General features: G+C 40.8%; 1 protein-coding gene across 1 annotated transcript; it reads right to left on the bottom strand.

The window, feature by feature from the left end:
* Positions 1-3708: 3708 nt before the first annotated feature.
* On the bottom strand, positions 3709-5939 carry LOC110524659 (forkhead box C1-A-like). Its single transcript, XM_021604504.3, has one exon. It carries the CDS (start codon positions 5647-5649, stop codon positions 4243-4245), a length of 1407 nt encoding a protein of 468 aa, XP_021460179.3. The 5' UTR covers positions 5650-5939; the 3' UTR covers positions 3709-4242.
* Between the last annotated feature and the right edge of the window lie 7684 nt (positions 5940-13623).

Raw genomic sequence — 13623 nt, forward strand, 5'->3', positions numbered from 1 at the left:
TATTTGTTTTAATTATTCATTGTCATAACTATAACGCATAACCAAGAGTTTGTAAGTGCAATTCCTTAATTTTGTTCTTATTTTGGTATTATTAAATCAAAAGGTATGACGATTCCTGTCATCATTATTGTAGCAGAACGCCTCGCCTTAACCGTGTTAATAAAATTGGTATTTAACATCTAACCATATTTAATTCACGTTTAATAACTTAATTGTAGGCTACATGCAATATTCAATATTGACAAGGTGTTAAGCTGCAGAACGCCTTATTTGATCTGAAAAATGGACAAGCCTTATTTTTAGACGAGCACGCCCCTCACTTTAACTTTAAAGTTAAAATGAATAGAACACAGTTGACCTTTATTCAAAAGAGATGCCTGTCTCCACATAATTATCTATGTTTGTGTAGAGGCTTACAGTAGGCTATAGTGTGTATGCTGTAATAGTGCAATTATGTGCGTGTGGAGGAGGGTGTCCAAGTAAGCTAATCGATTAGTCATCTATAACTTGTCAACAGTAATATCCATAATGTATTCCGTAGTTTATGTGAACAGCGCATGAGAGTATGTTAGGCCAGGAAAGTTATAGGCCTAAAGGCATCTTTAGAAAGCGACTGCGTGCTCATATAGTGGCAGCTCGTCGCTTTGCCCTCTCATGAAGCATTGTTGACCTTCGCCTCGCGCTATGCCTTTTCCGTCTGATGAAAAATGATTCTGCCGCTGATTGAATTTTATTCCTTCCTGACCTGGCCAGCTAGTGATAGCGCCATCAATCTCTGTGCGCCGACATGACGTGTGTTTATTCCTTCGGAAAGAATATGATGACTGCTATTAGAGCAATTATGGCTAGGCATCTATGAGTGAGAGGATCAACATTTGAAATATATGTTTATTGAATTATTGGTAGGCCACTATTTTATTTAAATCTAAACCTATTTGCATTGGTGTGATGCAGTCTAGGCCAATGCATAGACCTATAGTGGTTACTTTTTGTTGTTGTCAAAATGAAAACTGTAAATGGTATGCTAAAGCTTCTAGCCAATAAACTAGAAGGGTCTGTTTTCATTACCTATACACCAATAGTTAATGCTCAATTTTAAAATGTAGATAAAAATCTCCAGGTTAATAAGCAATGTTGGCTTTGTTTAGGCCTAGGCTTACCCGAAACGCAGAGTGACTGGACCAACTTGACTTTGTGCTGCCTGTGCTGTCAAGCAGGCTTTACTCAAGGGAGCATTTGTGCTGCGGTGTAGTGTTCCCTGCTCACATTCTCAATCCAATACTTTCACGAGTGCAAGCGATCACAACAAAGACACATTTTCAATGCCTACCAGGGAGAAGTCAACCCCCTACCCCCTTCTGCGTCCCCTACCCCTCCTGCCTCCCCTACTTGCCCCACGGACACACCTGTACAAGATTTGGGCCTCAGCAAAGCACTGGTGTCAGAGAGTAAAAATATCTCCTCTCCCCCTGTTCCTGAACTCACGGAGCCCAGGGCCGCCGGCAGCAGGCAGCATCAGCAAGACTCAGCGCAGAGGTATGTCATATAACAACACCATATAATGCATAGGCTACATTCATTACGCTCATACGTCTGACTGGGCCCCAGCTGCGTCCCAAATGTCACCATATGCTCCTATATAGTGCACTAACTTTGACCAGGTGCACTATACTTCGCCATTTGCGAAGGGCGGTCTCCAGTCAGTCAGTCCGTGTAATTGTCAGACCGAGGGCCGCATGCTTAGAGGCCCCGGAGGAAGGGACAGAGAATGTAGTTAACACAATAAGCAAGCAGATGTTTTCTGTAAACCCCTGTACACTCAATTAACAAGCTGTAATGACTACCAATTGTGACTATCGAGACCGACACACGCGCCGGTCATTCCAAATGTTTGATGAAGTGGTTTGAATTTGGTTGTGAATTTGTTTTAACTGCAAATGTGTTTTATCTGCAATTTAAACAGTTACGCTACAGTAATATCTTAGCAGCGATACTTGTTTACACATTTTAAATTATACAAATGAGTTAATAGGACATCTTAATAATAAAGACGATAATAATAATATAGGCCTGCAAAAGGAGAGTTTCAAAACAACAAATGTTCACAAATATTTGTCCTATCATGTTTCAATGCATTTTCTTGAAAGCGACTGTTTTTTTGTCGTTGCATTGTCTAGATTGATTTTTAAATAGTAAATTAAGTACACTTAATTTTAATTAATCTATGTGTCTGTGTTTGCTTGTTTTGTTTCATCTTTAATCAGTTGCTGCAGCAACCAAACATCTGGCAAAGAGAATATTTCAGACATGCGTGGTATGAACTAAGCGTCCGTAAACACACGTGGTCACTCCAAACAACACCCGGATACCTTGGCACCACCGAGCTAGTAAACAGCCACCTACCCCTCCATCAATAAGCCGTGATACAAAGTTTGGCTCTCGGCTCGCTCTACATCAAGGACCTGTTGAACTAAAGGCCTGGAGGTGAGGATATTGACAAAGGGTCTCGTCTCAGCGAAAACAAACCAAGCAATGCATCTAGCTAGACCTTACTTCTGTTGTCACCAAATGTACTCCATATCCTTCGTCAATAATTATTTCATGATATCAATTAGTGTGATTTCTTATTTACACAAATCCTAAATCTCGTTGTGTAAATCTCTACTCTCTTCCTATCCTGTCTCCCCCTCTGTTTCAGATTGCGTGCTGTAGCTCAGTGGAACATTTCATTTGTGCTGACTACACAAACATGGGCCAAGGCAGAGGAGTGGGCTCAGTAGCCTACATTTTATTTTAGCTTTGTTATAAGAAAGTAAAATGCCCAAATATTGCACAACCTGTATTGAAGATAGTCCTAAAGTTAGAAACAAAACTTGCTAATCATTATTTTAATTTGAAGGTTTTGGACCCAACATTCATACTTTCCTCGATGGCACATCCCACATAGCCTAAGGAGAGATACTGTATGTTGAAACATGTGTTACGTTACCATGACAATAGCCTATCCGTTACAAGAATAACTAACAATTACACGGACATATATCATACACACTGAGTATATTGCATAATACACTACCAGCCCAGCAGCAAGCCTGTATATAGCATCCTATCAGATTACAACACACTCAATACAGCAGAACATCGCATTAGTGGCTGCAGCCTTGTGTGTGTTGTATTGCTTTACGATGTAATATTAAATACACCTATAAGTACCTAGACATAACTCCAGAACTCATAAGATTGTCACATCGTTTAAACTGTATATGTTTTACATTTATTTCACTACAGTCCTGCAACGTGTGCTGCCAGGCAAAACTGTGTGCATATGTGCCCCGGTTATTGTAGCAGGGTCATGAGGCCCCAGAACAGAACATCAAGACAAGAAACAGAACCCCTTTATTACTCCAAATAGCCACCGTAAATCTTATCAACACTGTGTGGGGTGTGTTGTGCAATAGTTTGTGTTTTAGATATTACATTGTAAATACAGAAGAGTGAAGTTTACGCAAATATACCGCCGCCGTTTAAAATCACAAATGATTTGAAGCATTAGGCCTAAACACTAATTTTGTCTAAGCACCACCAGGGAAGACACTATGCAATCTTATTTTGCAATAATACACCAAACTTTTATTTTGCATTGTGTTCCCTATTCGAAAGCATGGCGGACCCCATGGGCCTCTACGGAGAGCTAATAAACCAGACAAATTTAAATCAAATAGAATGTCAATTTATTAGACAAACAATGCAATGCCTTCAGAATAATTTCAACAAATATGGAACAAAAATATATAGAATACGTCGGTATACAAGTCCCCCTCCTATTTCATAAAATAACAATATAGCACAATGTAGCACAATTTAAGGCACCTCAATTTGGAAACACTTTTTTGGTGGTTGGTCCACAACATCCAACTATACTCCCTTACTTTCTATAATAAATTACTATATGCAATTTACAGTGAATAACAAGTTAATAACATGTTGGATGTTAAAGCAACACTCTTTAAAAATAAAGTTCCCAAAGTGAGAGAGATAAAAAAAACTTACGTGTTATTCGATGTTGTAACACGCGCCTCTGTCTGTCATACACACCAGAACAAATCTCACCACTCTCATTCTGTTTAGTCCATTTGGGGATGAATAAAGGACCGGAATGAGGGAGGTTAAAGTACAAAAATAAGGAAATATATATATATATTAAAGTTATTCGTTTAAAAAACTTTTTTGTTTTTGTTATTTTCAGAACTTGCCGCAGTCATAAACGAAAGCTCCGGAGGTACGGTAGATGGATTGACCGGAGGGGAAGGCCATCTGACAGCTATTACTTCCGTTAACCGGAGAGCTATTCAAACCGATCCGTTGAGACTCGAACATCTCTCGCATCGAGTGGAAGTTCTGTTGCTGTGCCGGGTAGCTTGTGCCCAGGTGTCCCAGGTCTCCGTACCAGGACGCAAGTCGGCCCTGGTTCGCGTGGTGACCACTGTCCTGTCCCGCGCTCAGGTTGCCATGTCCGAGCGGGGATGTGGCCGTAGTGGTGATGGAGTAATCGGGCAGAGTCTCGTCCACGGTGGTAGAGGGCGCAAGGTGGCCTCCTCGTTCCCCGGCGTACAAGCTCATGGCTTGCATGTTGCAATGGTACGTCGCGTTAGAGTTTGTAGATATTGAGTTCTGGTTGCAGTTTGGTGAGTTGTAAGCAGACGTCTGGTTGGGGGAATAGTTAAGAGATAGAGAGGGGGTTATACCTGTCCTAGAAGATGCGATAAGAGGCTCCGTGGTGCCCTGAGGCGACCCCCGGACTGAGGTCATGATGTTGTCCACACTGAAGCCTTGCGCCGCGGCCTGTGCGTGGTGGTGATGCTCGGGGCCCTCCATGGAGAGGGACCGGGCAGAGGGCACACTGTGAGGGCTACCGGTGGACATACTACTGCTGCTGCCAGGACTCTCTATCTTGGGCACAGGCGGGCTGGGGGACTCGGCCTGTGGTGGAGTAGAGGTCCCGTTCTCAGTCTTTATGTCCTGGATGCGCACGGGCTGTGAGCCCTGCACGGGCTGCTCGTTCTCCATATCCGGTGCTCCTCTCCCTGACAGGTCCCTGCCTTGCCTGTCATCCTTGTCCTTTTGAACATTACTCTTCTTGAACCGTCTGCGACGCCTCAGGAAGCTGCCGTTCTCGAACATGTTATAGGAGTCCGGGTCCAGAGTCCAGTAGCTGCCTTTGCCGGGCTTCTTATCGTCCCGGGCCACTTTGACAAAGCACTCGTTGAGGGACAGGTTGTGGCGGATGCTGTTCTGCCAGCCCTGCTTGTTGTCTCGGTAGAACGGGAACCTCTCCATGATAAACTGATAAATCCCGTTTAGGGTCACCTTCTTGTCCGGTGAGTTCTGTATCGCCATGGTGATAAGGGCGATGTAGCTGTACGGAGGTTTGACCAGGTCCTTGGGTTGGTGTTGCGGGGTGTACGGTCCGTACGCACGCGCCATGCTGGCCTGGTACTGGTCTTGGGCTGCGTGAGAGTACATACTCATGGGAGCTGGCATCCCGGTGTACCCTCCACCCGCCGCTGCCCGGTAGTAGCTCTGGTCACTGCTAATGTAAGGCACGACGCCCAGAGAGTTGGGGCTGGAGACGGAGTAGCGCGCCTGCATTATCTCCTCCTCGCCTTCGTCCCGTAAAGTTTAAATAATAAAGAACTCTCCCAAAAGCTTCAGCAGCACGGAGATGGGTAGCTCCAGTTTCCTCCTCAGCCTCCTTTCCTTTATTTTCTGTGTGTTACAAAGGGAGTTTGGGGAAGTATGTTTAGCCTAAGCCACGGCTTGCCAGGATGACTGGAGTGAAGGCTGCGCACAGTCTACTGTGTCGAACATTGGGAAAACTACGGCTCCAGCATCCGTCACTACAGAGACACTTTTAAAAAAAAACTCTGTTCAGGTTTTGGCCTGTGGCTGCTCCTCCCCGAATGCGTTCCAACATCTAATAGGATGGGAGCTCAACCCGAGCGTGCACGAAAGAAAGCAAAGTTACAGCAGTCAAAAAGCCTTCCAAGTGGTGTTGGCCACACACACACACACACACACACACACACACACACGCACACGCACACGCACATACACAGAAATTAAATAAGGAGAGGTATGAGGAACTCCCTGCTCCCATAAAATGATTTGAAGGGCTGTATGACTAATATTGCTCAATGCCAATGGTTTCGGCTATATTAAACCATTAAAATATTAACATCTATTACTTAATATTAGCAGTTTATCAAAAACTTTCAGATACCCTATCATATGTGTTAAAATGTGTAACCTATTGTGAAACATGAAATCGTGTAAGGACTATAACGTAAAATTGGAAGAAGTCTTCAATCGCATCACCTCATTTGAAATGAATTACTTCTTTATAAATACAATTAAAATAAATAGCCTATTTATGTGCATTATTATAATTAGCCTAAATTGAATATTAAACCGGATAAAGGATTATTTTAATTCGTTTTTCTCTGTAACATTATGGATGAACTAGCCTACACACAAAACTGAAAGGTAGGCTACACGATTCTTACTTTAATTTCTCAATCTCATCCGTTAAAAATTGGTTTATAAAACATTATACAATCAACAACAACAATGCAAAATAAGCTACACATTCATTTAATTTAATTTATTCAAAGCACAACATCAAATGTTGACTAAAATAATGGGCCCTACATGTGGTCGGTGCCCGTAATCTTTTCTGATGGGCACGGCGCAACAGATGGAGAGGTGTCAGAGATTCCACATTATGTAAATCACCAGCTATAATCTGGAGGAGAGATTATTATTTTACTACCTTGTTACTGTCATTGCGGGAAACAGACTTTTTTTTAATAACAGGCCTTCACGATCAAAATGTAATATAGGCCTATATTATTTCTAGCCAAATGAAGAATACACTTTGGTCTCACTATCGGCCTACCACATATGAGCCTACAAGAATCAAAAGGCACACTAGTTTTTATCGGCACAAACATGCGTTGAAATCAGTGTTCTCCTCTGCCGTTTGGTTCCGCTACGCTGAGTTCATCAACATAAACTGCAGTTTAAACTTTAAATAAACACCCAGCGCGAGATAAAAGCGCATGCTCCCCTCCCGGCCCGGGCAGCTCGAGAGGGCGGAATGCGCAAGCTAATTAAAGGTTAAATTAAGATCATTTGGCCGAGGAAGAAGAAACGGCCAAGGTGAGAAAGGTTGACGTGGTGTGAGAGGGAATGCGATTTTAGTGGGACCAAACGGAGCGCACGGAGACCTTGCATGTGTCAGTCTCAGTCCAAAGGTGCTAACAATGCTATCAAAATTCCTCCAGCTTTTGCTCGTAAGGCATCACGCACTTTCTCAGGCAGAATGTTTAACTAATGTTAAAAACGAGGCAGGTTCCATCCCTGTATTAGACATTAGGCTAGGAGATTTAACATATTTTGTTGGCAAGTAATAATTGTTGTTGGCCTATGTGAATTTTGGTATAACAACACATGACCGAATTCTTTCTTTTTTCGAATTTAGGCCTAGGCTATTTCTTATCCAACACTCATCATAGGCTATGGTGTTTGAGGATATCATTGCAATTGTGAATGCATTTTTAGACCTTCTCAGTTATTTTATTAGTATGCCTATTAGTATTATTAGTAGGTAGGCTATCAGTAGCCAAATAGTAGCAAATACTATCTACAATCGACTATCTAAATAACTGTCACAACAGTGTTATTGTGTGGGAACTGAGGGGCGGGAAGTAGAGGCGAGATACCCGGGACAGTAAACACTGGCATGTAATAAAAACAATTAAAACCAAGAATTCACAAAATGGGACAAACACCAATTTGAGACACTGCATGCAGAAATCTGCAAAAATATCCTCAGTGTACAACATAAAACACCAAATAATGCATGCAAAGCAGAATTAGGCCGATGCCAAAGCGATTCCCAAACCTTCCATAACAAAGCCATCACCTACAGAGAGATGAACCTAGAGAAGAGTCCCCCAAGCAAGCTAGCTATTCATGGGGTTCTGCTCACAAACAGACCTCACAGAACCCCAGGACAGCAACACAATTAGACCCAACCATATCAAGAGAAAACAAAAAGATAATTACTTCACCCATTGGAAATAATGAACAAAAAAACAGAGCAAACTAGAATGCTATTTGGCCCTAAACAGAGAGTACACAGTGGCAGAATACCTGACCACTGTGACTGACCCAAAATTAAGGAAAGTTTTGACAATGTGCAGACTCAGTGAGCATAGCCTTGCTATTGAGAAAGGCCACCATAGGCAGACATGGCTCTCAAGAGAAGACATGCTATGTGCACACTGCCCACAAAATGAGATGGAAACTGAGCTGCACTTCCTAACCTCCTGCCAAATGTATGACCGTATTGGAGACACATATTTCCCTCAGATTACACAGATCCACAAATAATTCGAATACAAACCCAATTTTGATAAACTCTCATATCTATTGGGTGAAATACAGGTGTGCAATCACAGCAGCAAGATATGTAGCCTGTTGCCACAAGAAAAGCGCAACCAGTGAAGAACAAACACCATTGTAAATACAACCTATATTTATGTTTATTTATTTTCCCTTTCTTTCTCTAACTATTTGCACATAATATGACATTTGTAATGTATTTAATCTTTTGGAACTTTTGTGAGTGTAATGTTTACTGTTCATTTGATTTTTTTTCACTTTTGTTTATTATCTAGTTTACTTGCTTTGGCAATGTTAACATATGTTTTCCATGCTAATAAAGGCCTTAAATTGAATTTGAATTGAATTGAGAGACAAGAAAAGGGAAACCAGTGAAGAACAAACACCATCGTAAATACAACGTATATTTATGTTTATTTATTTTCCCTTTTGTACTTTAACTATTTGCACATCATTACAACACTGTATATGATATGACATTTGTAATGTCTTTATTCTTTTGGAACTTCTGCGAGTGTATGTTTGCTGTTCTATTGTTTATTTCACTTTTGTTAATTATCTATTTCACTTGCTTTGGCAAATGTAAACACATGTTTCCCATGCCAATAAAGCCCTCAAATTGAAATTAAATTGAAATTGAGAGAGAGATATTAGGTAAATTATGATAAATGTTATACAATACATTACTTGATGAATTGTATAAACTTAGAAACCGTTTTTTAAATAGTAAATTGCTAAATTATGAATTCATCTTTGGTTGGATTTAAAAAAATATTTAAAAAATAGATAGTCCCCGGTAGTCCTACAGTCCCGTTTCCTACAAAACATGGGTACAATTTAGAAAAACAATGATATTGTGTCCATTTGTTTTTATTGACATGGCCTATATTTGAATTTATTTTGCACATAAAATATATATGGCGCTGTTATTATTTGATTCAATAAATATAACATATATATGCTATATATTCTTTCTGTGTAGAATCGAATTTACTTGTTTTTTTTCTGTGAAAATTCACGTACAATTTTTTACGATATAATCAATAATATAGGCTATGTTGAAAAACATTCCTTTTACAATTTAGAAGATTGATGTAATGGTGTAAATTGAAATATTTCGATGGCATTGGCAGACTTTTGGAGCTAAAAGTCGAAGGAATTTGCCACTGACTACTGCTCGTGTCTCGGGATAATTGTAGTGATGAATCACATTTTACTAGTCTGTTACCTTCCTACATTTTAGAACTAAAACGGTGGAATGGTTCCCAGAACTAAATCATAAAAGTTCAAATAAATAGACGTGGTATGTTAGATTTTATTTTTATTATTTATCCGTTATTTTACCGACTGAGAACACGTTCTTATTTACAGCAACGACCTGGGGAATAGTTACAGGGGAGAGGAGGGGGATGAATGAGAATTGTAAACTGGGGATTATTAGGTGAACATGATGGTTTGAGGGCCAGATTGGGAATTAGCCAGAGGGTGAACAGATTAGCCAAAGAGGGTGAACAGTGAGACAGAGAAATATGTAAAATATACCAACGCGACGCAGTGTATTGACCTTGTCGGCATTCTTTCATAAGTACTGAGGGAGTTGTGAAGACCAGCATTACGATGACAAGGAAACCGTTCAACACTAGCCACTGGCCAAGCCACCTGCTATGAGGGCCAGCGGTTCGTTGGCACCTAGCGCCCCCTGGCGACCATAAATGCCAATGGCCTGCATGTCCTTAAGGGAGTAACATCGTCCCTAGGCTAATTGCGCATAGGCAGAAGTGTCTGATGAACGGATTGAGCTATTTTGCACATCAATTAGGTTACTACTCAAACCTCCACAAAGTGATCCAATGAAACATTATAGAAAAGCCAGAAAATAAGTGATGGTGATTTTTGGAAGCTCATTCTTATCTGAAAATGTTTGGTCCATGGGACTTCAGTTCACTCTCCCTCCTCAATGAAAAGATGGAAGCAAGTTCCAAAAATCCCCAAAGGTAGGAAAGGTAGGCCTCCCAAACTCGGTCCTCGGGAACCCAAGGTATCTAAGTTTAGATTGTTGCTCAAACACTACACAGTTGATTCAAATAATCAACTAATCACCAAGCTTTGATCATTTGATTAGGCTGTGTCGTGTTAGGGCAAAACCCAAAACGTGCACCCCTTGGTGTCCCGAGCACCGAGTTTGGGGAACGCTGGACTACAGTGTCAAGGAGCGTCACATCAGGGGCAGTAAACCTTATTCTGTTTCTATGGTGCCAGCTCTCTCTGAAATCACAACATTGCCTATAATAACAGAATGTATTAAAGATAATATTCTCGTATTCCTTTTTATTGGGGGAATGTTTGTTTGATTTGTTTTCTCAACTCACACAACTCTCAATGTAATGGCCATGATGCATGGGGTCAGTCAAGAGAAGTAGGCTGGATGCCCAACGTGGGTGGCCAGGAGCAATTTACAACCACAGGAAGCTCTCAAACTAGTCAAGAGGGCTGCAAACTAGTTCTAAACTAACGTTGTACATGGGTGGCTCCTCCTTTGTTAAAGGACAAAAGGTACATAATAGTGACAGAAAAATAGTATGGGTGTTGATGAAGGTCAAGGTGATGATAGCTGCTTAGCCTTTAATGTTACAACATACTCTACAACTCTAAATTCGCCTTGGTCATGAACTACATGAACCCCCCCAACCCCCATCCAGGGGTGTACTGCAGTTTTGCGGGGCCGCAAGTTTGGCAAATAGCTAACATCCTACAATTTTGTCATGTTGCAAAGAGAGAAAAAATGCATCTTCATAGCTAATCTTATACTATTCTACATATTTTGCAAGGAGGCTGAGAGAAAATGTTTCTGTTTTAATGCTAATTTCCTGCAATTCTACACATTGCCATGGGGCAGTGAGGAAAATTGGCAGTTTTATAGCTAATCTCATGCTATTCTAAACAGTTTTGGCTTATGATGTTTTATATCCTATTTTGGAAGTGGTTATGTCATAAATCCTTGAAGTTCCAGAATGGAGTGAAAATGGCAGCCATATTGGTCAAGGATAAATCGAAACCAATCCTGTTTTACTTATGCAGGAAAATAAAACAAAGGCATGTGATATCAGAAATTGTGTAATATAATTGTCAACCTAAAATATTGACATCTACAGTGCCTTCAGAAAGTATTCACACCCCTTGACTTTTTGTGTTGTTACAACCTGAAATTAAAATGGATAAATTCGGGGGGGGGGGGGGGGGTTCTCACTTGCCTACACATAATACCCCATAATGTCAAAATAGAATTCTGTTTTTCAAAATGTTTACAAATTAATAAAAAATGAAAGAATGAAATCTCTTGAGTCAATAAGTATTCAACTCCTTTGTTATGGCAAGACTACCTCATCTCTGTACCCCACAGATACAATATTCTTTAATTAAGGTCCCTCTGAATTTCAAACACTTTCAACCACAAAGACCAGAAAGGTTTTCCAATGCCTCGCAAAGAAGGACACCTGTTGGTAGATGGAGAGAAAAAAAGTAATTTTGAGCATGGTAAAGTTATTAATTACACTTTGGATGGTGTATCAACACACCCAGTCACTACAAAGATACAGCCGTCCTTCCTAACTCAGTTGCCGGAGAGAAAGGAAACCGCTCAGGGATTTCACCATGAGGCCAATGGTGACTTTAAAACAGTTTAATGGCTGTGAGTTTAATGGCTGTGATAGGAGAAAACTGAGGATGGATCAACAAAATTGTAGTTACTCCACAATACTAACCTAATTGACAGACTGAAAAGAAGAAAGCCTGTACAGAATACAAATATTCAAAACATGCACCTGTTTTCAACAGGGCACTAAAGTAATACTGCAAAAAAAGTGGCAAAGCAATTCACTTTTGTCCTGAATACAGTGTTCTGTTTGTGGCAAATCCAATACAACACATTACTGAGTTCCACTCTCCATATTTTCAAGCATAGTGGTGGCTGCATCATGTTATGGGTATGTTTGTAGTCGTTAAGGACTGGGGAGTTTTTCAGGATAAAAAATAAACGAAATGGAGCTAAGCACAGGCAAAATCCTAGAGAAAAACATGGTTCAGTCTGGTGTCCACGAGACACTGGGTTGACTTAGGCATGTGAATACTTGTGCAAATGAGATATTTATGCATTTCATTTTCAATAAATTAGCAAAAATGATTTTTAAAAATGTTTTAACTTTTTCATTGTAGGGTATTGTGCGTACATTGGTCAGAAAAAAATGTCATCCATTTTCAATTCAGGCTGTAACACAACAAAATGTGGAATAAGTCAAGGGGTAGGAATACTTTCTGAAAACACTGTTATCATAAATACAGTTTATACAGGTTTTATGAAACTGTTATGTATACATAGCCTCTAAAATATATGTAAACAGACCATAAAAGTCAACATTTTTTGTTGTTTCCTTGGAAAGCTGAGACTGCTTTTATACGTATGATACAATATCAGTACTTGTTGCAGTTACAACATATCTAAGTCCTATCATCAACTGATCTGATCCAGTGTTTGGCTGTGGATTGACTGCATTCTTTGAATGGAATGTTGGCATATTGGCAGTTAATCTGTAAAATGTATGGAATCACCCTCTAAAACTGACTGGTTAGCTAACATACAGTGGAGATAAATTCTTGAAATTCATTATGTTCCACAATATTTTATCACAGCACTGGCAAACCATGGTTGACCAACTCCCTGAGAATGACCTTCACCCCCAGATCATGTCAAGAGAGACCCAGCTAAGTATCTCACTGAGGACTTGAGTCCACTGCAACTTGTGAGGTGTCACTGCCACCATGTGTTTTAATGCCTATGTTGCATTCTATTAAAACTTCCCAGGTGATCCTGTACAACCTCTCTCAGCACTTTGGCACCCTCTAATGTTAGAGAGAGACACGCACGCACACACGCACACATACCTAAAAATGCCCCACTCTGACACCACCACTGTCGTCTCCTCTACCTCCCATGCTGTATATCACTCCTCCCTCTCTCTCCCTCATTCCTCCCTCCCTTCCCCTCACTCCTCCCTCCCTTCCCCTCACTCCTCCCTCCCTCCCCTCACTATTTCTTCCCTCCTCCCTCCCCCTCCCTCCTCCCTCCCTCCCCCTCACTACTTCCTCCCTTCCCTTCACTCC

The sequence above is a fragment of the Oncorhynchus mykiss genome, chromosome 5 (genome assembly GCF_057628025.1).
Source record: "Oncorhynchus mykiss isolate SJ-2025 chromosome 5, ASM5762802v1, whole genome shotgun sequence".
Taxonomy (NCBI): domain Eukaryota; kingdom Metazoa; phylum Chordata; class Actinopteri; order Salmoniformes; family Salmonidae; genus Oncorhynchus; species Oncorhynchus mykiss.

Coding starts and splice junctions, on each gene's coding strand:
- LOC110524659 (XM_021604504.3), bottom strand. CDS start 5,649: ATGCAGGCGCGCTACTCCGTCTCCAGCCCCAACTCTCTGGGCGTCGTG.